Source organism: Haemaphysalis longicornis, unplaced genomic scaffold (genome assembly GCF_048455015.1).
Source record: "Haemaphysalis longicornis isolate Haplotype H1 unplaced genomic scaffold, Haemaphysalis longicornis Haplotype H1 scaffold_3, whole genome shotgun sequence".
NCBI lineage: Eukaryota > Metazoa > Arthropoda > Arachnida > Ixodida > Ixodidae > Haemaphysalis > Haemaphysalis longicornis.
In genome coordinates this window covers 72,084,712-72,111,943 of record NW_027526335.1, presented here as the reverse complement: position 1 = coordinate 72,111,943, position 27,232 = coordinate 72,084,712, and the positions used below count along the sequence as shown (strand labels likewise).

General features: G+C 49.7%; 3 protein-coding genes across 3 annotated transcripts in view; 1 reads left to right on the top strand and 2 right to left on the bottom strand.

Moving 5' to 3' along the window:
* Positions 1 to 13,421, bottom strand: part of LOC144174611 (uncharacterized) — an 83,817-nt gene extending 70,396 nt beyond the window's left edge. The window contains exon 1 of the mRNA XM_077703388.1: positions 13,078 to 13,421. Coding sequence (XP_077559514.1) covers positions 13,078 to 13,083 — 6 coding nt within the window. The 5' untranslated portion in view covers positions 13,084 to 13,421. The remainder of the gene's footprint in view (positions 1 to 13,077) is intronic.
* Positions 13,422 to 14,446: 1,025 nt separating this feature from the next.
* On the top strand, positions 14,447 to 15,523 carry LOC144173290 (uncharacterized). The gene has a single exon (XM_077701772.1). It carries the CDS (start codon positions 14,447 to 14,449, stop codon positions 15,317 to 15,319), a length of 873 nt encoding a protein of 290 aa, XP_077557898.1. The 3' UTR covers positions 15,320 to 15,523.
* A 3,907-nt stretch (positions 15,524 to 19,430) lies between these two features.
* The window catches only part of LOC144174610 (uncharacterized), a 30,604-nt gene continuing 22,802 nt past the window's right edge, over positions 19,431 to 27,232 (bottom strand). The window contains exon 5 of the mRNA XM_077703387.1: positions 19,431 to 21,226. Within this exon, the coding sequence (XP_077559513.1) occupies positions 20,702 to 21,226 (525 nt within the window). The 3' untranslated portion in view covers positions 19,431 to 20,701. The remainder of the gene's footprint in view (positions 21,227 to 27,232) is intronic.

Here is a 27,232-nt window from a genome sequence, read left to right as displayed (position 1 = left end):
CTTATATCTTTAACGCATTCAAACTACGTCGTCAGCGGCGTGCGTTGGCGACTCAGCGGCGTTATAGCGGCTTGATAACTGCGTGGTGTACACGTGATACTACAAACCCGATGGAAGAGATGGAAGAGAAGGCGGCGAGGCGGTGGGCTGCGGGGGCCGAGCGCAAGCGCCGCAAGCGGGCCGACAACCGTGCATTCGCACTTTCACATTCTCCCCCTCGGGGAAATGCGGGGGAATTTTTTTTGACAGTGCGCTTCGCTGCCGGCGGGCCGCTCAGCCCGACCGGAGCGTGAATAGCGGAATCACGTTTAGCTAAGCGATAACCCTATCTCCCTCGACGGGAAATCATTCGCGTCACTGGTCGTGCCCTGTGCGTGTGCAAACCAATACATCATCCGAATGGAAAAATAAAAAATAAGAAATGATATTTCAGTCACGGAAAGTGCCGTGTTTATTTGCCTGTCTCACCATTTTCATATAATACAGTCGCTGATAAGATATGAAGGCCTCGCATATTTTCTTCATGTGCCCCGAGTTAAAATGTTTCTTTCAATTTTTTGATTAGGCGCTTCCGAGTGATAATGTTAGGCTGTTTGACCCAATTAGACCGAAAATTCAGAAGGGGGGAGGAGTCGCCTATTTTAATGACGCACATGTAAATTTACACGGACAGGTATCGCGTGTAGCCACGGCAGGGCTAGAGCTGTGGCAAGTGCGCGCGCGCCGCCGCTCTACCTACCCCGCGCGTGCTGTAGGTCAACCGGCGAGGGTTGGTCCGCAGCGACACGAACTAGCGGCGGTCAAAGGTGGGAACTATACCCGAAGCGCAGGCCGTATGAAACTGCGCGCCCGCCGCTCCTCCAGCCCGGCCGTGGAATAGAACACCGAGAAAAACGGACCGTCCCTTACCGGGCGTGGCCAACAGCCACGCTGGGGATTTCAAAGTAGCAGTGGGGTTATCTAGTTTATGCTCGGGAATGAGTATTTGAGAGCGATTTCAGAGGGTGCTGCATGCGGAAGATAGCCCACGCCGGACTTTATCAACGTAAGCGGCCCCAACACAGCGAATATGCAAGGCGTGCTGCGCGCGATTCCGGTGGTTTCGTTCAAGGTGTATCGAATGCTGCACTATCTCTACTTTCATAAGCCATGCCGCTGGAAACTCGGGAGTCGGCGGAACTCGGGCATTCTGGAATAGCGCCCCAGATCTTGTCAGTCGCCCAAAAATTGGCGGCGGACGCGATGCAGGCGCTGCTGCGGAAAGAGAACGGCGCGCGACGCGCGAGGAACGCTGGGAGAAGTGGGTCGGACCGCCCGCCTCTCTGCCCGCATACAGATTTTAGGCTTAACACTGCGGCGTATAATATTCGATTGCCGTTCTCGCAAGCGGCGCAGATGACGATTTTTAATGCAATTTGCCATCACATCGTTTCCCCCTTTCTCGTATCTGTAGCTTTCTTTGCGCCTTGGGGAGCGATAACAAGCGAGCTACCTGCGGCGGCCGCCGCTCGCCCAGCGACCTGCGCCTGTCGTTCGCGCGGCGCATTTCCGTGCCCAGTATAATATAAAAGAAATAAAAATAGAGCGCCTGCAACCGCTCTAGAACTTGAGTCGCGGCCAGCTGCCCGACGAAGAGACGAAATCCCGCCGCCTCCGCACCCAAGCATCGGATCGTTTGTAGCTCGTGAGCAGAAAGCGCTGGACACATGTACGATTGGTACACGCGATTCGCATGCGACCGATCCTTACGACTGTCGTCACGACTAGTCGTACGCGTGAATTTCAGACACATGGCCCGATGCGCGCGTGCGAAGCGTCATCGACGTCGCTCTGCCCACTGTTTTTGCTCCATGGTCAACTACGACCCTCGCTGAGCTGAATTTGTAGATTCCGCGCGTCGTTCGCAAGAAATGGATAAAGCAGGCAATCGTGAAGCGTTTTTTGCCTTCGGAAACAGTCCGTGCACACGCCGGCCGCGCCTGACAGCTCGGCACACTCAGTGGCTCGAACCGGCGCAGACCAGAAAGTTGGCGTTAGTGTGGTGAAAAATTGTGTTAGGGATTGTTGTCAGGGCTTATTTTAAAAGCGGCGATCAGATATCTGCCGCGATGCAAGCCTACGCTGACCGGCCGTGGATGCCGCGGCGCGCGGTGCGGCGAGCGGCCGAGAGATGGTGATACCTGCGCGGAAGCATCGGAACAGGCTACGCAGATGTCTTGGTCACGATCGCTCAAACGGCAAGCTGAAATAAAGCTCGACATTCGAGAAAGGGGATGATAGTGTGGTGATATCTGATCGCCGCTTTTAAAATAAGCCCTGACAACAATCCCTAGCACAATTTTTCACCACACTAACACATACTTTCTCGCATGTGGAACTTCATTTTAACGATCAGATTGATTCAGAAGAGCAGCGACAAGCGGTTGCTACCGTGGTCTGCGCCGGTTCGAGCCGCTGAGCGTGCCGAGCTGGCAGGCGCGGCCGGCGTGTGCGCGGACTGTTTCCGAAGGCAGAAAACGCTTCACGATTGCCTGCTATCCATTTCTTGCGAACAAACGCGCGGAATCTACAAATTTAGCTCAGCGATCGTCGTAGTTGACCATGGAGCAAAAACAGTGGGCGGAGCGACGCCGACGACGCATCGCACGCGCGCATCGGGTCATGTGTCTCAAATTTTACCATTTACCGCAAACACGGTAAATGGTAACGTAAACACGGTAACGATATGCTAAAACTAGGCAGTTTTAGCATATCGTTTCCCGTCGAGTCAAATCGGTTCAAAGAAACGCCTTTGCGCCGGTAATGGGAGCAAAACATGATACGAATATCAAGTGCGCTCCGCAATAAAGGCATCGAAGCCATGTGGCACTTGTTTTGCGCAATCATACGCAACGTCCTGAACCAAAATACCGCGTCTCACGTACACGTTTTATTAAGGCGTAACCACATGGAGCGATTTTTGCTAGCGATGCGACAAGCGACGAGCGACAAAATCTGGTTTTCGCCGCGACCCTCCCTCGCTAGTCTTATAATCGCAACGGGTGATTCTAACATGGTGAAAGAAAAATCGCTTGTCGCCAGCATAACCACATGAAGCGTTTTTTGCGAGCGATGCGACCGGCGACAGCGACAAGCGGCAAGATCGGGCTGTCGCAGCGATCGTCTGTCGCTAACTTTTGGCGTATCGCTCGGTTTTGGTCTGACAAAAAAACACGCGTCGCCCGGAAGGGTTAGAGAAGCGCAAAGGCTGACGGGGCACGTCGTTTGCTCCCGCGACTTCCGGCTCTAGAGCTGCGCTGGCATCCCGTCCGCCGGCGGCTTTCACGCGCGTGTGTGCGTATTGTGTATTTGTCACAAAGTTGTTATCTTTCAGAGACGCCCCTGGTAGCATTCATCGTAGTTATCGTTGAAGGCGCGTTATTTGAGCGTTTTATTTCAGTGGCAAGAGACAAACAACGCGCACACACGCTCGTGAAAGCCGCTGGCGAGCGGAAGGCCAGGAGCGCTCCGGCAGGAGCAGACGATGTACTCGTGAGCCTTTGCGCTTCCACCGCTTGCTACTGGCCCGCTACCGGGGCGCATTTTTGTTGTCTGCTGCGGATTTAGCAGGGCCTTCAGCGTGGCAGCACGATTTCTGCGCTCCATAGCCAGCAAAATGAAATCCACGCACCTCTGTTAACGACATAAAACGGCAAAACCGACGACAAGACCTCTTTTGGCGCCTTTTTGCTCGCGCACGCTCGTTCTGCGCAAGCGCGAAGTACGGAACTGCGGAGTATAAAATGAACTGATAATTACTGTTCAAAAAACGTCACCGACTACGTTTTTATTAAAGTATAGCTACAGGATTTAATAGTAAATTGTATTTATATATCTTTTTCGCATTCGTAACCAACCTGTAAGCATCCTGTAAGCAAAAAGATTCTCGCCCCGCTCCCTTGGTGGCCAACGGCCGGGCGACAACCCGTCGCTTGTCGCTGCATGTGGTTGCATCGGCGGGCGAGAAGTCAAGCGGCAGCGACAACTTGTCGCTATCGCTTGTCGCGTCGCTAGCAAAAATCGCTCCATGTGGTTACGCCTTTAGGGCGCAGCCGTCTCTGGGCTGAGCCGCTTTGCCGGCGTAACCGAGTGAACGGTGACAGGACCGAGGTGCGGAAGAAAAAGCGAACGATGAAAGAAAGCAAAGGATGAAAGAGTGTCGCGAAATTGGGAGGGGAGGGCGGTTCGCCGTGCACGCGGCGGGAGCTAGCGCTCTCCGAAGCGTGCACGGTGGGGGTGGGAAGGGGGCAGTATGCTGTGCCCCCACGAGGCGCTCGACGGCGCGACGCTTGGCGAAAACGTGAGGGGGGCGTGCGCGTGACTATGATGTGCGTTCGCTTAAGACGCAGTTCGCGGTCCCTTCCTGAGATGCACTTCGCGCCGCCGACGCAGAAGCTCATCATCGGTGCTGTCTAGAGAACCCACGAGCTAGTGCTGCCTAAGCGCACTGCTGCTGCGCCCAAATATCGCATTAGGGAATATCGTAATCGCCAGCCAATTTTTTCAACTTCAAAATAATCCATCCGTTTCGAACAAACGGCTAGCGTCATGGCAAGCGCAGAGACAGAAGCGTGACAAGTTCGGATGAGTAGGGAGGGGGGGATGAATAGTTTGACGATCAGTGACGACGGAGTTACGGGAAATTAAACAAGTACTGTGGTGACGAGTAATTAATCGTCCAAGCGGAAGAAGGATCGAGTGAGTAACGAAGACCTTCAGATAAGTGGCGACAGGCGCGGAGCATGCGAGGAGCATGCTCCGCGACGAGGAGCATGGCCGCGGAGGAGCATGGGGCGCGGCCATGCTCCTCCGCGCATGGACCGCGGCGGAGCATGGGCCGCGGCGAGGAGCATGGCAAACAGCGGGACGATAAGTGCAATTTCAAGGGTAGAAAAACTGCGCGTTAAAAGAGAAGACAAGAAACGTACTTAACGCACAGTTTTTCTACCCTTGAATCGGAACCAACTAGCGCAACAACACGCTGTACTGAGAAATGCAACAATCGAAGAGTTTAAGGAGGACAGCGATTAGGATGATTTAGCATTCACGCAAGAGTTCAAATGAGGATTGTGATTAACAATTCGCCAGGAGTGTAGTGTCTAACTAGCGCGAAACCTGCCGAAAACGGGGTTCAAGTTAAGCCATAACGCCTTATCAAAAGCCGGATATTGCTAGACATTTACACGTATACAGGCTGTCCAATTGCTATCATGCACCAAGATTAAAAAAAAAAAAAAAACTGAAGCCGTTCCACTCAGTGTGAAAGCTATCGGAAGTGCACAGCAGTGATTCGCCATGATGGATGGTGGCGTCGCTATCCGCTCACTGCTACCACCCATCACTCCCTGTTCTGTGCCATAACGCTCTTCGCCGTCCTGTCTCACTCCGCTTGATGAATATGCAATTAAAATTTCCCGCCCTCACATTGGTCACGCGCCCCCTGCCTGAAACTGCGCCAGCGGGAGTTCTGTTCTTTTTGTGCTTGCTTTAATTTCGTATGCTGGAGCCGTTTTGTGTCATTTCGAACGCGCATTTTTTTTTTTTTTTTTTGGGCGGCTGGAGCCTTTCTGCGGCATTTCGAACGCGTCAGTTTTTTTTTTTCTTGTGCGGCCGCTTTTCTCGCTTACTATCGTAAAAACCGCGTACTATCGTATTGCAAGGGCAGAGCACTTGTAGCGCTCTGTAACGCTTGATGTCGAGCGACTGCCGTAATGATGCGGCGTAGCGAGATAACGGACCCAAGTAGAGCACGGCGTACCGTCGTAGGGGCTTGCTGCAGAGGCTTCGAAAACCAAGAGGTTTAAATAGTCATAACCGTTCGAAAATCGTGAACCGCTGGCGCTTGTCATACATCTCCCCGTTGTTTAGCGCAAAGAAAACGGCAGGTGTATTTGAGGCAAAATATATGTAGCGAACCGGCAGCACCCGCGTTCAAGAATGCTCGTTGGGTTGGTTTTTACGATAGTAAGCGAAAAAAAGTGGCAGTGAAACGCTGGCACGTGCGGTAGGAAAAGCAAGCACCAAAAGAACGGAACTCCCGTTGGCGCTGTTCCAGGCAGGGGGCGCGCCAACACTGAGAAGGCGGGAAATTTGAATTTGCATTGTGTGGTAACTGATCGGCTAACAGCGCCATTATTGCGAATCATTGCTCTGCACTTCCAACAGCTTTCAGGTTGAGTGGGACGGCTTTAATTCTTCATATTTCGCGGTGTGTCTTAATCAGAGTAATTGAGTACGCATTTAGTTCGTCGCTGAAAATACCGCAGACAGATGCCTCTCGTGGGTATCTACAAGTGTCTCATTGACACTCCAATGATTAGGGAAGTACTTCTTGAGTTAGATAATTATAATTAATAAATTTTATTAACGAAAAATTACTGGCCGCTACCATGGGCGTCGGCAGGATTTTGTCTTGAGGTGTCAAACCGACTGCATTGTAGGGGAAGAGAGGTGAGGGGGCGGGGCAATTGTGCTGAGGTGGCTTGGGGGGGGGAAGTGCACCCCCCCCACCCCCCTGCCGAAACCCATGGCCGTTACTACACTACTGAAAACATTATGCGCTAGGTTTCGTTCAAGTAACGCCATTGCACTTTTTTTATAATCTTGGTGCATGATAGCTAGGACACCCCATATAATCGCTATAGAAGCGCACGTAAAAGACAACTATACTCTGAGCAGCAGACACTAGTTTACCGCCGGCCCAGCGAGGGTGGGAAAAATGAGATATGGCGCTTTAGCTGACCGGCATTAAATCAGGCCAGGGCAGTCACATCCTGAAGGAAGCGTTACAAAACTGCCACTACATCAAGAGTGAGCGGAGGCGAGGAGTAAACGGAGTGCCAGAAGGAGATACCTCACACAACACCGCCCCAAAACATTCGTCAAAAGGTACTCAGGCGCATGAGGTAAACGGGGAGGAAGGCAGGGTAGACTGGCGCCTACATGTCCGCGCTCACCTTCATGGCGACGGAACCGCAGGCTGGGGTCCCAGGGGCCACACGGAACACGGGCGCGATCGAAACGCAGCCTCACGAGAGCTCACGACCGCTCACGACCGCGTGAGCACTTTCTCGTCGTCGGCGAACGTGACGCGTGGCCCGAGCGAGCAGCACGAGCCTAGCGATGATGAGGATTGTGATCGGGACGATGATGATGATGCCCCACTTCCCCGTTGGACCAGAGAGAGAGAGAAACAACATTTATTCAGGCCTGCGTAAACCCGGTGGGTTACCTACTGGCGCTACTCGCCGGACCCCGTGCAAGGGGTGGTGGAAAGTCGCACTTTCGGCCGCTGGCGTTCGATGGCCGCGAGCGCGAGCTCGGCAGCCGAAGTGGGTATGGGCCAATCCCCCTAAGTGGCCCATACCCACTTAGGGGGATTGGCCAGTAAAGGGGGCGCTCACCGAGAGAGGTCGCATGTTCATGATGTCCGCGTCAATTCATTATCGAGCACTGCCTTCTAATGGGGCTTCACCCGAGAACACATTTTGGGGCGGAGGTAGCACAACAGTTACCAGCGAGAAAAACCATTACAGCACTGGCTGATACTTAGGATTGCAATAATTTATACAGCAGCAAATAGAACCCGCAAGGAAAGCGAACAATGGATAATCGCGTTACAATCGCGTAATCGTCTGTCTAGCAATTTTCGCTATTTATGCATCCATTCTTCCACAGCCACGTATCAGTTAATTTGACATGTGATAAATGGTGACAAGGCGTTTTATTTCACCAAATGGTACTTTCTTTTAAAAAGACACGATCAGGTAAACGCTTTGAGGAAGCTGTGATAAAAAGAAATGTGGTTGATTCGTCTGTCATAGGAATCGGTAAAACACGAAAGTGAAATGTGCAGCGAAATCTGCAGCTGAACATGATTTGCGGGTCGGCGGCTGTCTTGTGTGTGTGCTTGGCGAGCGACGTCCTGCTGGCGGGTCGCTTCAGCAAAGGTGTACTGGCGTCAGTTCCGTGACGGATATGACGTCAGTGAAATCTTTGTGTATGCCGACTTATAACACTTTGGTGTTGAAATATAAAACCCGAAAACGAACAACCCTAACTGCAACGTACACTTTGGTTCTCAAGGTTGCTTCCCCGCAAGACGAACCTGTGTGCAGGGGTGCACCCTCTACAGGCCGCTTGCTTCGTTGTACTGGCGTCATTTCGTGACGGATATGACGCCACTCAAAGGTTTGTGTATCCCGTAATAAAACACTTTCGTGTTAAAAAGTAGTGTCTTATGACAGCAGCCGGTAGAAACGCAGCAGAAATTTCAACCGGCTGTCGCGTGTGATTGGCTAAGCTACTACCCGCGTCTGCGTGACGTCGGCTTAGAGTCGGGCGCATGCATTTGTCGTCTGATTCCTCAGGCTCGCTCTCACTGCTCTTCATTTGCGCTCGGTTGACGTTTGCTGCTTGCCCGCGACATATTAGATGCGGAGCATCTCAAGCTCGGGGCTGTGTCCCTCCCTCCCTTGTCGTTGTTGTTGTCCGCCGTCCTTACCCCCACTGCGCACGCGTGGCCAGGCACCGCTGACGATGATTGTGGCAGGATGCCCCTATAGGGATTGGCCAACCAAAGAATCCATCACTAGATAGCGTCACCCTCAACCACCGTCGTAACCTTCCGTAGGGGAACCGCTGAAGAAGAAGGAGAAGAAAACAAAGCTGCGAAGAGGAGGGCGTGTACGTTGTTCTCAGCCGGTGCACCAACGTCAACAACCTTTACTTCACCAACGCTGACGGAGACTACCGATTCTACCACAGAGACGACGACATCGACAAGAACATGATGGACGAGTTTCGGCGCCTCGAGAACCACCGCCTACTCACCGTCACACGCCTTTGCCACCGGTGTGGACCCGGACGCGGAATTCACTCTGGCGCTACTAAACACCAGATCACTGAACATAACGGCAACACAATGGAACCACACGGAACATCCATGATGCTTCGCATCCTCATCAGGGTTCCCCACGGGAAGATGGTGTAATTTTATTTTGCGTGTAAATAACGTTTTATTACACTAAAAGGTTTCAAAGCTTGGTCTTCATGAGCTGGCTCTCCCACATTGCGCACGCGGACGCCATTAATCACCGGATCTTAGCCATGGAAGTTTCGCTTAAAGGGAAGGTTAAGCGGTTTTAGAATTAAAAGAAAAGTTGACTAGCAGCAAGTGCACATTGAATAGTTGCCGTGTACGAAAAAAAATTCGCAATACATGCAATAGAAGCGGCGCAATGCGCAAACAAAAGTGGACCGATGCCCCGCCTCCATCTCGCCACGCGATGCCGGAAGACCGAAGAGCGCGGGCGAAAACCGGCTGAAAAACGTCATACCTGGACTTCCGGCCAGATCGGCCGCCTCCATAGGTCGGCAAAACAGAAAGAACTCACTCAAACTCAATCACAATTTTTTTCATTCACGCTGTACTCAATCAAACTCAGACTCACAAACTTTGTCTGTTTACAAAATCACTCGTACTCACTCATCAAATACTCATTTGTAATCGTACTCACTTGTACTCAAACTCATTTGTCCTCACGAGTATTCGTACTCAATCTGTACTCATGAGTACTGAATCTGTACTCATGAGTACTCACTCTGTACTCATGAGTACTCAATCTGTACTCATGAATACTCAATAAGTACTACTCATGAGTACTACTCATTCTTCACTCATGAGTACTACTAATTCTGCACTCATGAGTACTACTCATTCTGCACTCATGAGTACTCAATCTGTACTCATGAGTACTCAATTTGTATTACTCACGAATAATCAACTTATCTGCACTGTTAGCTATGTCGTAGTTCGAATGAAAGACTAAGTAGAAAAAATAAATTGTTTATTTGATTAGAAAAACACAGGTTACATATAAATCAGGACAGAGGAAGAAAACGTCTACGCAGTGCACTGTCGTTGAGCGACTTACTGCACGAAGGCAAGTACATGTGAGAAAGCGAACCGGAATGTAAGCACTCGCGTTGTGATTCTGGCGTCTCCTCTTGTTCTCAGGCCGGGTCAGGCTCAGGGGAGCTCGGGGATTGTCGGTGCAGCCGTGGCCGTAAACTGCGTTTTTCTGTGTCTTCGGGTGGCAGCTTTTGTCGTCCGTTTTCTTGTTTGCACTACTGTTTGCACTACTGTACTCGGGAGTGCATATACTCAAGAGCGCAAGCACTCGCAAAAACAGTATTCATGAGTATTGTACTCATGAGTGCTGTGTACTCACGAGTGCTGTGTACTCACGAGTGCTGTGTACTCATGAGTGCTGTGTACTCACGAGTACTGTGTACTCATGAGTACTCATATTCATTAGTACTCAAACTCATGAGTACTCATACTCATGAATACTGTACTCATGAGTACTCATACTCATGAGTAGTGTACTCATGAGTATTGTACTCATGAGTAGTGGACTTACCCCTGTACTCACTCGTCATCGTAATCACTGTTTTTTTCTGGGTGTGTGATCACTCATCATCATACTCACTCGTGAGTTTGAGTACAAATGAGTACAAATGAGTGTACTCACGAGTGAGTACGCTGACCTATGGCCGCCTCTGCCATGCTCTTTTCGCCGTGTTGCCTTGTGAATGATACTTGTTGTTGTTGTGATTGATAGCACTTATTTGTACAATTTTCGTGTTCAAAAATTATGCACGACCGCCAAACGAGGCATACGTTACCATGCCGTATTCCTAAGCAGGATAATGCCACGCCGGGACGTTTGATAACACACGGAAGCGACAACCGAGATGGCTGTGCTTGATGACAGAGAATATACTTATACGTTAGATACTTTGTAAAACGCTCCAGGGCGTTTTTCTTTTTTTTTTTCTTCGCTTTTTTTATGCGACGGACGTGAATGTTCAAATTAGATGCTAGATTTAGGAAGGATGGTGAATACTGCTGTACTTTGGCCCGGAATGTTTGTTTCGTTCAGTTCCCGAACCAAAGTCACATTTGTTCAGGAAATACCTGCTTCGTTAAACGCGTTGGTTTTATTTCCCTATGGGCTTAGAACAGTGTTCAAAAACCCAAACCTACAATGCTGCGGAGGCCCCAGTATGCTACAATGTTTTCAGAATAAATGCAACTCAAGCAGTAAGACGCCACTCATCGAATTAAGTGCAGCCAGCGATCGCGGAGGCACCTTAGCGCCGCTGCCCAAAAAGCGCGCGCATGTGGGGATGAGTAACGGGGCTGGGGTGGGTGACAACGAACAAAGGAAATTCGGAAGCAGATTCCGCTTGTTGGTTTATACGTGTACCGGCAACATATGTCTCGCATATACGTTTACAGCGCATGTACGCTATTTTTTCTTGCTGTGCACGCACGTGCTTTTTGCTGGTAGATTGTTTATAAAACGCCGCTTAATCTTCGGTATAAATGGTTTCGTATATAGTAACAAACAGTTCAGGCAGTACCTAATATAAACATAAGGAATAGAAACCCCCTATGCGGGTTGACTAATTCATAAATATTTTTACGGGACCCTCTCTAGCCGACGCCACAGTCACTGCTTTGGGGTTTTCGGTCGTGTAAAGCAAATTTAAGCTCCAAGATACTTCAACCAACAGCACGGGAAGTTATAAAATAAACTTGCAGTCATGTGCTAACAATAAACTGCACGCTAAATTGCCGAAAAGGCAAGCGCCGCTGCCGTGCGATCGTTACCAATGCTTCCGACAAGCCGCGCAGCCGAAGGGTGTCCTCCTTTGACGTCATGAAGGGCGCAACCAATCAGGGGTGTCAAAAGACGAAAAGCGCGCGTCTTTCAAACGGGACCGCGCGTTTTGCAAAATAAATGCTGGTTGGACTCATGTGCGATAAAATTCAATGTGATATTCAGATTCAGCGCGCAAGAAACTATATAAACGTGCCCCTAACTCAATTTTTTTGGAAAGCGCTTCAGCTTCCCTTTAATAAGGAAAGTACCAGTAGTGTCGGATTCACTGTTGAGCAGAACGAAAACTAATTGCCGGGTCAACCAAACCACACACCATGCTGCTCCGCACCACAAAAGAAACATCGAATTAAGGCCGTCGTAGCATCGAGCGTGTTATGCACTCAGCGCCTTGCATTGCGTATCACTGCCCCGTTACGACTGCAACTGAGCAGAAAATATGCAAGCCCTATGTGTATAGGATTCGTCGCACGTTAGCTATCCCCAGGCGGTCAAAATTAATCCGCAGCCATCGACTACGGCGTGACTCAATATAGCTACAACTTTGGCGCGTGAAACCCCAGAATTCTCTTCGACACCGGTTAACACCCATAAGCTATTAGAAGCGTTAGACGACGGTCACCGAGTCAATGAACAAATGCGGCATTAGTAGCCATCATAGTGCTCATACAACTCTCCGAAAGCCTGCCCAAAAATGGCCGCGTATCTGCTCGCTTCGCTGCAAATGTCGCCGAAAGACGAGACAATACACATGACAAGACAAGACAATACTCTGTTACGCAACTGCATCTTCTCTGCTCCGCCCACCCGTCATGCTTTTTCCCTCCCTTTAGATCCTCCCACGATAAGCATACACGAGATTTGCTGAAGTCAATTCAATTTTCCCGTCTTCCACTGCTCATGCCATCTACCGGAACCTCTTGTTACTGTTGAACTTAGACCACTGCCACGAGGTCTAGGATCGCACGAGCTCCTTTTGTACTTCTGGTCAAAATACTGTTTTTAGCGCGTATTATTTGCTATCCTAAATATCAAGCACACGTCTACCTCCATTTAAAAGAACACAGTGAGTCCCGGTTGTGCATTGATGTTCTGCCTCAGATATGCGTATTGTTTTCTTTTCGCTCAACAGTGCTGACAAGTAAGTAGCCCAAGTAAGGCTATCGTCCTTAAAAGGGACTCGAGCGCATGAAGTAAACAGGAGCGGTGAAAACGCAGTGCGCGCGCTAACCCTAAGCGTAGTCTAACCGCCAGCGATCGTCGCAACCACACTCGGAACCCCGGCTGTCGCGAAACGCGGACTCGCGAGGACACGGCAGCGCTCACGAGTCGAGGAACTGGCGCTCACCTTCATGGCGGCGGTCGGGAGGTCAGAAGAGGCTGTCCTCCTGCAGAGAGACCACGGGCGGAACGCAGAACCACGCAACGTCGCGAGGAACTGACGCACGCGACGCACAGCACTTTGTCGTCGTCCACGCCCGTGACGAAGATAGCAAGAGGGCGCTTATGGGAGCTGATGATGACAGTGACCGCGTGCTCGTCGTTTCTCTCTTCCGCGCGCCCCCTTGGGACGCTTATCACTTGAATTATGTAGACAGGCGTCGCACGTTAACAATGAACAGAGCACGACACCCAGAGGATGACCGGGGGTAATCGGCCATGAGCAGCAGCTGCTTAGCCCACGGCCTCCTGAATTGAGTAGACGCCACGCACTTTTTTCTTCTCTTAATTATTTGTCTTAGTCCCTGAGGGTGAAAAAAAAAAGGAAAAATGTGGAACGACACGCGACCTGGAGGTGATTGTAACGAGCCTTCGATGATAGATACATGGACAGTTCTCGTCTGGCGCAGTCTGCCATGTGCAGTTACTGTAATGAAGAAGAGTCTGTCGACCATTTCCTTTTGTCCTGTCGACGATTTTCAAGCCTCAGACGTCAGCTCTTTGAGGTGCCGCTTCATCGCCTAGGGTTGGCATTATCAGTACCGGCACTTTTATCATTTGGGGCTTCAGAAACTGGATATGGCCGCCGGGATGTTTGTTCTGCTCTTCTGCGCTTCATAGAAAATTCCAAAAGATTCACAACCTAATTCGTATCTTATTCTGGAACCTCACCAGAACCCCCCAAAAGCATCAATTTCTGAGTATTTTTTAATTATTATTCCCCCCTCCTCCTCCTCCTCCTTCTTCTTATTTATTTATTTTTTGTTTCAATATTGACGAATTTTCAAACTCGATTCCTCAAACACAAGAAAAAAAGCTTCCAAATTTTTGTAATTTTCCTCGAATCATCCACCTAGGCGGTAATCTCATTCGAATTAACGACTGGTGTTTGACCGATCCCCTGATTGGGTATGCGCCGATAATGTTAAGGAACAACAACAACGACAATTATCGTTATCAGTCGAACGAGGCGAAGAAAGCGCCATCACCAGTGTGGCATGTGTTTTTTTTACCTTTTTCTTCACTACTTCGGTCTATAATCTCCTCACTTTTATTTCTCTAGTCATCTACAGCTAATCCATTCTAATATTTAAATATTTTTTCTTTTCCCCAAGACATAGTTTCTTTCGGCAGAGCAACCATTTCCTGGCCAATCGTCCTGAGTGGGTATGAGCCATCTTTCTGGTACCACCACCACCACCACCACGGTGAAGAAAAAAACAAAGGCCTTCGGCCGCCGCGGCTGCCGGCCGCGGCATTAAACAACAGCAGCGACCATGTCGAAGATCCCGCGACCATGCTCTCCGCGGCCGAAGTCCCCCCGGCGCTCCTCCGCGGCGGAGCCGTCCCCCTCGGAGGGCCCACGCCTCGTGTACGCGGCCAGTCCGGCTGCCACCTCGGGACCAGTGATCGTGTACCAGGTCGACGGGCCGGCTCCCAGCGCGTCTTCCTCGCACCACGAACCCGTTCTCGTGTACCAGCACCGCAAGGAACGAAGCAGCTCGTCCAGGTCACCGTCGCCGCCGCCCGCAGCCCCCCGCGGGCGCGCCGGCTCTGCTGCCAGGACGCCGTCGGCCGAGGCGCGCGCCCGGCACCAGGAGCCGCAGTCGTGCTGCATCATGGACCGCATCGAGAAGAAGTACGACGAGTCGTCGAGCGAGCTGGACGGCCAGCACCTGTACATCGTGCTCTGCTTCCAGGCGGCCGTGGCCACGCTGCTGTTCCTGTTGTTCCTGTGCGTGCCGGTGGCCATGATCACGGTGGGCGCGCTCAACCTGTCCAACTGCCGGCTCAGCTACGGCATCCCGCTGTGCCTGACCATCGCCGGCTGCGCTTACCTGCTCATCCCGCTGCTCAGCGCCGCGCTGGACTGGAACGCCGGCAACGGCTACTGCCCCGCCATCATCTCGCTGCTCGTGGCGGTCGCGGTGGCCGCCTCGGCCGCGGGCTCAGTCTACGTCTTCTCGGGCATGTGGCCCTCGGCCGAGCCGCAGCACCCGCGCTACTGCCACCCGGCCGTGTACTACTTCTCCTTCGTCATGTGGACCTCCTTCATCGTCTTCATACCCGTCATGCTCGTCGCGTCCGTCGTGGTGTTCAGGAAGTACGGCAAGCACAACGTGCACGCGGCTACCATGTCGGTGTCTTGACGGCGAGGCGTGCTTTCCGCCAGGCGAACTGCCCGCGTTTCTACTTGAACTTGTTCGTACCCAGGTGCCCAGGAAAAACGGTTCACGGCCTGGAACGCCTTTAGTGATTACGAACCTTGTTCACCCGCTTGAAGCGTAGATGCAACGGCCCATCAGCTCCAGCTTAGAGGGATTTTATTTTTCGAACTATTTCGCGCACGCGTTTCACGCGAACAAATCGGTTTGTTGTTACTGTTGTTATTTATTCGTCTTCTTTATTGCCTTCATTGAAGAAAACGCACACTGGCGCACCTGCCAGACCAGACCTGGCACAATCCTGTACTACAAATAGCAACGTCACAATAATAAAAATCGCTCTCTTGTTACCACCCGAGAGAGACGTAACGCAGATGGGGGCCCTCGTTATGCGAAAGTTCTGTATGTTTTCTTTGTTGCAGTGAGCACCAAATGTAAATGAACAGGCGCGGATTATTTGCGGGCGAATACGACGACGATTTTACACTGTCACGCGTGGTGCAAATTCGAACTCTGAGTGCAGTGAGCAAATTTAAAACTTAATTCCGAACATCGAAGACAATAAATTCTGCGGTTTGATTCGAGATTTAAGCGAATTGCAGCGTTCGAAAACTCAATATGTTTTCAAGTATCTTTAAGGCCGAGTATACAAATGCACATACCAATGACCTTGTTTAACGAACTAAGATTGAGAAAATTTCTCCCATACTGAATTCGAAAAATGCCTCGCGAAGAAGACACACGCCAATTGCATCCTTTGCAGCAAACAAGGCGGCCCAGCTCTGCCACACTTAGTTTTTACGGCCCCCGCAGATACGCTTGGTCTGCCTTCAATAGCGGCGGCACGCGTGAGTGAGCGAAAAAAAATTGCCATGGTTGAGCGCGGTTAAAGCAAGTTTGTTCAGCGATAGCTCGGTTTTCGCGCCAAGAGCGCGCAGTGCACCGCAAGACAAGCAGACGCTGCTCGTAGGCGCGAACGCACGCTGAGGAGATTCAAATTTCTGAACGGCCCAGGGGAGTGGTTCCTTCTTCACTGGAGCCCATATGCAGTCCGCGCCGCCTGTGCTGTCCAGCAGCTGAAGCATGGTTGGTAGGCAGAGAGGGGCTGGACAGCAACATCTCCCATTTCTCTTGTTGGGTAGTTGATGGAAAGAGAGGAGGGTGCGCAGGGCTGAAGTCGCACACCCCGATTATGTGGCAGAGTGTTCCTACTTCTGAGCAAAATTTACATTCAGCGTCGTTGCGATTCGGGTGCATTAAGTGAAGACGCTCGGGCGCTGAACCAATGTTGCACTGAACTTTGATGCAGACAGCGCCTCCTTGCGTCACTTTCCGATGGCACCCGCCGTTACTCTTTCCCCCTCTTCGCACCCCTCTGCCCTTGAACCGATTAGATGCTTTCACTGCGCAAGGGCACGAGTCGCTGGTTTGACCCTGACTGAACTGGGAAGGTCGGACTAACGCTACCAGGCGTTTTCTGGGTTTTTACCTAGAGTAACAGTGAAATGGCGTGTACCCGCTAGGAGGGGTTCCCGACGACGGTCGGAAACCCATGGATGGGCCCTGGCGGCATCCTCCGCCAGTTGGATGACTGCTTCCTGAACTTGGAGTTGTGAGCTGAGCAGGCCTCCCATCTCAGAGGGCTGGAGTTTCTCCAGACGGGCCCTGGGCCCATACAACGTGGTTCCGGGCTTCCTTGCACTGCATCTGTGCTGATAAAGAAGGGTAATCAGCAGCTTCGGCCGCCGCTGTCGCGGCCGGAGAATGAAAGGAAAGGGACTTCGGAAGCGGCTTTATCCCTAATCTTCGGTCCAGCGAAAGTCCTGATAGCTTGGTCGCACACAAGCAGACCCAGTCAACACCTGTTAGACAAGAAGGCCTACGCATTGCTTCGCAGAATCACCTTTTCTCGTCAAATGCACAACTTTCATCATAATCGAGTATTAATCCCTTCCTGTGCAGGACGTTTAGAAGAACGATTGACTCATTTTCTCATTTCTGAAGTTCTCAAGCCGAAGTTCTCATTTCTGTGACGCCATGAAAAATATTACGCCGAGGCGAAAGTTACGCCATGTCCGTGCGCGTTTTAAAATGACGGGCGCGCTCCACACCGGCCGTGTCTTCCCTTCGGATTCTGCCGCCGAGTTTGCAACGCGCAACCCGATGCCTTCCGTAAAAATACACGGGGAATCGTGTAGGCGCTCAATGAAAGGTCACAAGGCCTCCATAGATTGACATTAGAAAGTCTATGTTGTCCTCGAAATGTCTTCCCAGCAAGGCGTCTGTGGGTCGCAGTGAATCAGACTCTAGAACAGGCTCGGTGATATGCGGAGCATGGCGAGAATATTTATTAAAATGCCCTGATGCCGTCATTTTTTTAATTATAGACAGGCTGATTCCATCGGGAAAATGTCCACTGAGCAACGCAGTTACGAACAGCGGTGAAGTCTACATTAAAATGAGTCTGGTGTATAGCAGTAAGGCTTACTAAGTATTCGTACGCTAGCTTTCCCACATTAATTTTTTGCATTGCGGTGAAGTTTCATGAGAGTGAATGAGCCACGAGGACATGTGAGGAATCCGTCCAAAATGGTTGTGCACTATGCACTATCAGATAATTCCTCAAAACAGCTTTTTTAAATTTTCCAAATTTAAACACTAAGTTTTCTTTATTGAATTCATCCTGAAATTTTATCACTGAAATGCTACGTGGCTTAGAGGTTCTCTCCTCAAGCTTTCACGCAGTGCATGTGCCAGTATGGCTATATGCTGGCAGACATTGCTTAAGAGCAGAGGCCACACATGGTTGCAAAGACCCATTACTCAGAGGCCCATCACCCAGTTTCCCTCCTGAAAACAAAGGTTTGTAATACCGACGTTTTTGCTGTTGCTGCTCAAGGGAAGTGTTGCAATTATCGCTGGTCAGAATAGCAGTAATAATTAAATAGTGCAAGAATAAAGTAGACTAGTAATACGAACTAACGAAACCAAAAAGTAATTGTAACAATTTAAGAACAGTAATATGCCTCCATCGACTGCACCCAGTTTGAAAAAAAATCGCCCCCAATCCACTAGCTAGCTAAAGCTCCACTAATGCTGCTCTGTTTCATTCTACGGAACTTTTTTTTACAATGCACTTACGTGGACCCAATTTTTGTTTGTGTACCAATTACTGAACCTCACCTGACAAACCATACATTTCATGTTCCCATTAGGGATTCAAAGTGCTGCAACTTGAAACAACTCTATTTACTTCAAAAACAAAAATTACCATTTGCATAGGCCTACGAACAAGTGCACGAACAATTCACATGCAAAAACCAATCGCTTTGACAAATGTCAACTGACGATTACGAGGTTCAACGTGCTGACGGTACACAGGTGATGAGGCACGCCGTAGTGGAGGGCTCAGGATTAATTTTGACCACCTGGGGGACAAATGTCAACCCCCCCCCCCCCCGCCTCTCCTGAGCTGCACGCAGTTCATGACCTTAGCAAGTCCAGAAAGTGCCCTACGACATTGGCAGTAATTACCTGGTCAAATCCACACCTGCATTCATCAACTGGTAGGCATCACACCAAGAAATGGAGTACAGACGACCGCGGCTGTTCTCAGAGCAGACGACACACCATCTCCGTAAAAAAAAGCTTGTAAACAGTGAAAATGTGCTGTTCAGTAGAGGTTCTGAGATCATTGGCGTATGATGACTTACAAAATAGTGAAGCACTCTCTCACAACCAGCGGGAGAAATTTTAAAGGCACACACAAGTTGTGCCACATGCTGCCAGCAGGGGTGGAAAGTAGCGACAGAGGTGGCAATATGTTTAGTCCAGCTGCAGGCTTTTGCCCGTATGGTCGAACTTCGTTATAGCGAACACTGATATAGCGAATTAGCAGATATAGCGAACTAAATACGAAGTTTGTTTGGTCACGCTTCATTGCAATGACACCCATTCTTTTTATAGCGAAACCAAAACCTCGAGAGCCGCACGATATCGGCTATAAAGAAGAAATATTTGGTTCCCGCGAGGCCCAAAACTCGACGGCTAGCATAATAAAAGCAAAGTTTAAACAAAGTGAAACAAAACAACCATCTTTTAGTAGCGCAAGGCCCTTTACTGCGTGGACACTGCGAAAAACTTTATTCCGCTCAGACTGCGAAAAGCCACCAGGCGAAGGCCACATCTTCCTTCAAGTAAATAAGAAGGCCGGCCTGTTTGGCTGAACGAACTTTGTTCTGTTGTAATTTCACATTCTCACGTTCCGGTCTGTTTAGTTCGAAATGCCACAAGGAGACAGATAAGGCCTACCTCGTTTACAGTGGGTTCAAAGCCTAGAACAATGCATTGTTTGTTGCGCGAGCCAGATTGCCGATCTATTAGAGCCGATTTTTACCTCTACAGGTATAACGAATGTCAGATATAACGAACTAATTTACTGCCCCGATAGTACTTCATTTTTAACGAGGTTCAACTGTATTGGGATCATCGTCAGCATCACAATCATCACAACCTGCCTCTATCCTGTTCCTTGCCTGGACTTCAATGTTGCTGCAGCACTTCCTCTGTTTACAGACAAGATCGCTCTCTACGTGGATCTGAAAACTTTGACACGCACAGCATTGAAGTGACATGCACTGCGAAACAAGTTTCCACTAGAATGAAAATGAATGCAACGCTTCGAGTCACACCATTTATTTGTATGATGCTTCTCACATTTTGGTGTTTTGGAAAAGGAAAGGAGTCAACCTCAAAAAATTACCAAAAATTTGGCGCACGACCATGAAAGAGGACATGTCGTGATTTTATTTAGATTCTAGCAATTATATATTTTTGGTCTTATTTTAACGAGGAACAGCAGCACGACTTTGTACATACTTCTGTACGAGTGCATTTAGAGCGACCCAATGTGGTGGCTAGGATAGGCTGGCTTTGTGGCAGTTAGTGCACAGCGCGCAAAGGCATAGAGAGCAAGGCAGCACAAATACACTCCTGCAGGTTTTGTTTTGTACTTTGCACCATTTCTGCACGAAAAGAACTGTACTTGATTGTCCCCTTTAATCGAAACGATGTTAATAGACATGCCAGAAACAGGCACACAGTAAAGCCCCTCCCTCGTTTCGTCTCCCAATGCCCACACATATCTTGGAGACTCTGAGTCAACGTTGAGGAACTTCCACTCATACTTGAGAACACACACACAGAGAAGAACAGAAAACGAAAGAAAAGAGAATGTTCTATAGCTGGACGGCATTGTAGTCAGCCACACAACAGCACTGGACGTGACTAAGCAAAAGGGAAGAAGAAGAACCGTTCAGAACAACACACCTATCAATTCATGTTTCTTTTGTTAAGGTAGTCAGTCCATCACAGATCACATTGAAGCAGCGACCGCTGTATGCCAGGCGGCAGGGCTGCGGCGAGCGAGTCCAGATGGTAAGCGTGCTGTCGCCTCAGCACAAGCGAACACAGCTGTTGGAGGGTCGGAACGGCGGCAAGCTCCGAGATGAAGGCCTCCACGGCCGGATCTCCCGAACCACAAAACCCCTCTACCCTTAGCAGGGTGCCGAGCCACCGTCGGGCGTTTCCCACCACGGGGCATGCTCGGAGCATCCACAGTGCGAGGGGCTGGTGCAGGTGCAGTGCGTAGTACAGTGCGGACCTGCCCTGGCCGTCGACGGCAAATGGGTCGCTGCCGTAGCGAACCAGCAACCGGGCGAGCTCCTCGTCGTTGGCGCCAACGGCCAGGTGCAGCACCGTGCTCCGGGAGCAGTCGACGTACGCATTGGGGTCTGCTCCCTGGCGCACCAGAGTCCACACGACAGCGGGGCTGGCGTGCGATAGCACGGCGCAGCTGAGGGCGGTCATGCCTCGCAAGTTCTTCTTGTTCACCTGGGTGGACGAGAAGAAGGAGGGAACGATTGAAGCGACTGCTCGGTAATACTTGCCGCATGCGCCTGTAGCAAGAAGTAGGTGGTGAAACAGGCTATTGAGGCAGGCAAGGGAGAGTGACCGGATAATGCCATGACGAAAACCAACGCAGACTACAAAGCTTTGTAGCTGCGACAGCGGAGGAGAGGGTAGCGGCACCTGATGGACAAAATCATTCCGGGGCTGTGCAGTGAAATGCCGACCGGGGCAGCTGAACAGTTTCTTCTCCCACGACAGATGCCGCTACCTTAATCTAGGCAAAATGCTTGTGACATTACCTGGCCATCCTAGAAAGCAACGTTCCCATCCCGTCTCCTCCTTCTTACTCCGTGACCAGTGGTGGCTACTACTACTTGGCTACTTGGACCAGTGCTCGGAGCACCAAAAATGAGGATTTGGAGCACACTTTTCACGTTTTGGAGCAGGTTGCTTTGGACCACTTTAATTGTCTTGTAAGGACTACTACTCGAGCCATGCAATTCCTCAACATGCAATAAGACTGCAGAAAGAAAGAAAGAGAACCACGCAGACCATAAAAAGCACTAGAAGAAGCTTTTAGGTGATTTTTTTCAAAAGACTATTCCAAGCACGAAAACACCGGTTTAAAGGGACCCTGCAACACTCTTTGAGCAGTGCGAGTAAACCTGCGCGACGTTTAGATTACACTGCCAGGAATACCTGATCCAAATATTACACGTGCACGTGAAGCGGTGAGCGCGCAAATCGATGTGAAAGACGCGGAAAAACCAACCGCTCTCTCTTCAGTTGTCCTCATTATGCAACCCCTGGCATGGCCTAAGGGACGTCACATAGGCCATGGCTGCCCGATCGGCTGTCACTGGTCAACTTCGCGGCTAGCTTCTCCCATTTCTGTCGTCGTCATCGCTGTGTACGAACCTCTTCTATGCCTGAACCTGTAGGCACAGTTTTGCCGTTTATTTTGTGTTTTGAGTGCGCGCGGAGTTTGAGTGATGAGCTCAATACTTCCCTTTCAACGGGACCACTCGACTACAAACGTTTATTGCTTCAAAAACGCCCTACCAGCCCGAGCGCGCACTTGCGAGCAGGCACCCATGCCTGCTTTTTTGTGGCACCAGACCGGAAATAGGCCCCTCCGCGTTGCGGAGAAAAAGAGAAAACTACTCGGCCTGTGATATATCGAAGGCCGCCGAAGAGAACACCGCGAGCCGCCCCCCTCTCCGGGAGAGAGCGCGCAGCTTTCGTCGCGTTGCCCGCGGTCGAGTTGAGAGGGAACGATTATGCGCGATTTCTCATCGCGCGTAGTTTCGTTAATTGTCAACGGATTTTCATAATTCTTGCGGGAGGAGATTTCTGGGACAATAGACTTTATCCCAAAATACATTACTAGTAGTCGATGGCAAGTGTTGCGGGGTCCCTTTAAGAGAAGAAACACTGTACATGAAAAACGTAAGCCTAATTATATGCATTATGGGCTTAGGCCTTCTTTTTCTGCAAAGAGGGCAAGTTTGACAACGCTTCATAGACCTCCCTCCGGCCCTCCTTCAGAAGACTCTGGTCACATTGCACATCAGCGAAGCACTCTTTGCTCATGCCTCTTAAGATGAGGAGATCAGCATTGCTCAACATCTTCTTAGCTCCTTGCTGTTTGCCAGCCTTGCTTGTAGCACTGGAATCACCTGGCTTTGACTACTTCTCGCGTGGTTCTTCCAATGCTTTGGCCTTCAAGTCGGTGCATCTGACGTTTCCGAGAGCCCTTTGCAGCTCTGATGACCTCTCTACTCAGGGGTACTGCGGCTGCATTGAGGCCAAATCTTTCTGAGAACGACATTATAGACTGCAGGCCATTGACGTTTGAAATGGAGAAACTAGTTCAGTCCCAAAGCATGCACCTAGTTTCCCTGAAGCCTCTCTCTACATCTGCATTTCCATGCGAGAGGCTTAACCCCTTAATGCCCAGTGTTGCTTAGGAGCAACAACTCAAGCAATATTTTTTCTCTCTCGCTCTTTGTGCTTTTTTCAACCACCATCTATCGACAGACAAAGGATCCCAGACCTTCACAAAGCAAAGAAGAGAGGGCAGCACACGCTTCCGTGTGCTTAAAAAAAAAAAAAAAATGTTTACGCGTGTCAACTCGCATCGAGCCCGGGTGGCTCAATGGGCTAGTGACAGGTAACGAAATTGTGCAGTTTCGTTGTTATTACAAATGATAGCAATACGTACAAACTTTACGCAACTGTCTTCACTTGAACCATACATCATGGTGATCAAGGTAGCTCTCTTGTTCAAGTGATATATGGGCAGCCAGTGCCCAGTGTTTCCCAGTGCCGTGTGTGCTAGTGTCCGCCCTAATGAACCTAATTTTTTTCTGAGTTCATATTCGTGATGTCTGAAGCCCTTTTTGATAACAATAAAAACTTCTCACATGCTTAAGCAAAATAATAAAGTTTTGGCATCAAAGGGTTAACACTTTTACAAGTACTCCCAGTAAGTTAGGGCCCAGTACCTTAGGGCCCCGTCACCTAGCTTTACCTCAAAGAACTTGTGCCAGAACTCGTCCAGCCGATCACAAGGGCTACCGTCAATGTTTTCCACCATAACAAAGCTGAATTCATCCATCAAACAGGATACCTGGTGAGGGGCAATTATTGGGGAAGCTCTCAGCCCAGTTCCTCATGACATGGATGCAGCAGAACCTCATAACCTTTTACACTGGAAAGGCTTGCAGATACGGCTGAGATCCCTCAGCACAGATTTTCAAAGTGGAGGCCAGGAGAGAAGGTATCCAGCGGCCTTTATGTAGAAGCTCTTCACTCCTACTTGGAACTGTTTCTTTTCATGCGGTGCCCAGTCAGCGAGGACAGCTTCGGTATCTGAGCCGATTTCAACGTGCTCCTTCCAGTTGGATGGTAGATCAATTTCAAGAAGTTCTCCAAACATTTCCTGGTAGACTCCTCGGCGCAAAATACGTCCAAGGGCCTTCTTGATCACAACTTCCTTCTCAGAAAAGAGGATGTGAAGCAGTGGCTCTGTTTTTTGGAACACGGTCAGAAACCCGACAAACAAATCAGTAGAGTTGTGCAAAAAAAGTGCCTTGGGCAGAAAAGCTTTCTCTGTGAGAGATAGATTCAGGCAGTTATAGAGCACACCACCACGAGCATTTCGACCGATTAGCACCACTTCACTGCTGGCAGTTGTTGAAGGAGCTGGTAAGAGCTGGGCCAAGTACCAGCCAAACCGAGCTCATGCGTCGAAGAGAAGCATTCTGAGGTAGGTTGAGGGCATTCTGGCTGGCTTTCAGATGCTCACTTTGTGATGCAGTTTCTGAGGAAGCAATGAGTGTCCACAAGTGCCGCTTCTACATCACTGCCCAATGCAGCTAGAGTGCATGCCCAAAGGCATTGTGCACTTTGTGCAACGAACACTCCCCAATATTGAGAAGGGCAGGGCTGACATTTTTTTCAGCTGTCTTTTTAGGCTCTTCATTCCGTAAGGCCTGTCGCTGTAAAGACGCAGTATGTTGTCTCTTGCTGCTTCCTTCACAGCATTGAGGAGAACATCTGCTCTTGCTGATCCCTGGGAGAATGATTGCAAATGTTCAACAACTCTTTCTGTTGGCCAGAACAGTACCTCACGAGCACATCAAGCTGTTGGCAGCACTGTTCCAGAATTGGTGTCGTGTCAATTTGGATTCTGAAAAAGACTCCAGGTGTATTCAACTCCTGGACTACAATGTCCTTGAAATAAGGGCCCGTTCTGTCAGACACTATGCAAGAAACTTTCTTTCTGCTGCACTAGAAGTTCTTGGCAATCTGTGAGTCAGCGAACATTAGTGGAAAACCAGCAGAAGCTGTATCACCTCACAGAAACAATGGCAGTATTTTGTCATTCCGGGGAGAAACCATTACCCTGCGACTGTTTTGGAGCAAACATGAAGCAGTTATTCAAATTAACGCGCTTTTGGAGCAGCATGGAGCAGAATGACCCTCTTGGCATAGCTTGAAGCAATCAGCGCAGCAGTTCCACCACCACGTGACCCATACCGTTATCATTTTTTTTCCTTTTTTCCTGTTTGCCTGCATGCTACCCCCTTTTGTAAAAATAGTGCACGGCCCGAAAGGGACTTTTAGCCCTTTGAGGGTTTTTGCCGTATAGTTACGACGACGGTTTCCCATCCAGCAAGGTCTTTGCCGTACGGGTATGGTTTTGGCCATCTGTTTATAACGATGCACGCTGATTGGGAGGTGCTGCCACCTCCTAGGACTTACAAAAAGCGTTGGAAATTTGATTGTGCTCCTTCTTGCAGAGACAAACAGAACTCTCTAGCTTCAGCGCGTCGCGAGGGCTGTGTCAGCACCCTTTTGTGGTTTCAGTTTTGCTGCATGATCGCAACAGAGGCGTGCGAAACCTGATTTTTATCTTTATCGGCACTCCCTTGCAGGGGTGGTGGAAGTTGATTTCTATCTGTATTGGTGTTGCTCTTAGCTTATTACCGATGCTCACAATGTGTACTCTCGCTGCCCTTGTTTACTGTTCCTGATCTTTTTTTTTTGCAATGTATTCCGGACTTTCAACATTTTGTACATTTAAAATCCGCAATCAAGTAATCTTGACCATCTGGGAAAGTTTTTTTTCAACAAAATTCGACTCTCAAAGGGTTAAAGGGGCGATGAAGACCACAAAATACAAGTTTGTTTATTTCAAAAGATTTGGTGTTTTGTACTGCCCTCAGTGCTTGTCCAGCAGCAAACGACCTTTTATTCACTGAGAAATTGAACAATTTGAGCTAAAGTTTTGATTCTCCCGCTAAATCGTGTGCTTTGTGATGTCTGCAATGACGTTACCCAGGGCAGGTGTTCAAGCGAACGTTAGTATGCTGTTTAGTCTGCAGCAAATTGTGAAATGACTTGTTTACCGTCAGTCCTACTGGAAGGCACCACAATACCACTCAGGACTGCTGTCCGCACTCACTTTGTTTCTGACCATTTGCACCTGGCTTGTTTTTCGTTACGGTTAATAGTGATCATTTTGTGAAACATTGGGTATGCTCGAAAAATAGGGCCCCCAGCCAGTGTCGTGTGACACAACTACAAAGCCCTAGACTGCTGTGCAGCTATAAAAAGTATAGTGTGCGCAGTACCAACAGCAGTACGCACTGGTACGTCCATGTTTACGTGTACTTTCGTCAATTCCACTGTTTACCCCCACCATTCTTACTGCTATAAAATGAACATGCATTACATTTAAGCGAAAATAGCTCATTCTGCAAGCTTATAAGCCCTGCCTAACTTGTATTTGCATTTTCCGGCCTCAGCCAATCGCACAGCTGGGCACATATTACGTCATGGGTTTTTGTGAAAGAAATGAGCTGGTGGGTCGCATGGCCATTCCCCTTTTTTTTTCCTAATTATATAGCTTACCGTACTTACCCGATTCTAATGTGCACTTTTTTTCAGGAAAAATAGGTCGAAAAATCGCATGCGTGTTAGAATCAGATACGAAACCGAAACAGCGGAAATTTCGTCCCACCCATTGCCATCGCCATGTCAAGATGGCGCTAAAGCTCTTAGCAACGATTTTTTTCGGACGCAGGAAGCATAGGCGCCTAGGGCTTTTCTATCGGCGTTCACACAAATCGGCAAATCGTTCCACTTGCGCGCTTGATAACAGCAATGGCAGCAGCGGCTCTCAGGCATTCAAAACGAGCGGTCGGCTGAAGCATGCGCCTCTGGAGAAGCTCGCGGGATGGGCGTGTGAGGCGTGGGCCACGATCCCATCGACCATGGTTGAACGTTAGTTCAGAAGTGTGGCATCGCGAACGTGCTTGACGGCACCGAGGACGAGATGTTGTGGTCAGCGGAGAGCGACGAGGAGTGAGATGAGTGAGATTACTTCGGGAAATAAATCACCCGTTTCTCTCGCATTCGTTTTTCTTGCTCACACAGTTCCGTGCGCGTTACAATCGGAGGTGCAAGTTTTTGTCGGTT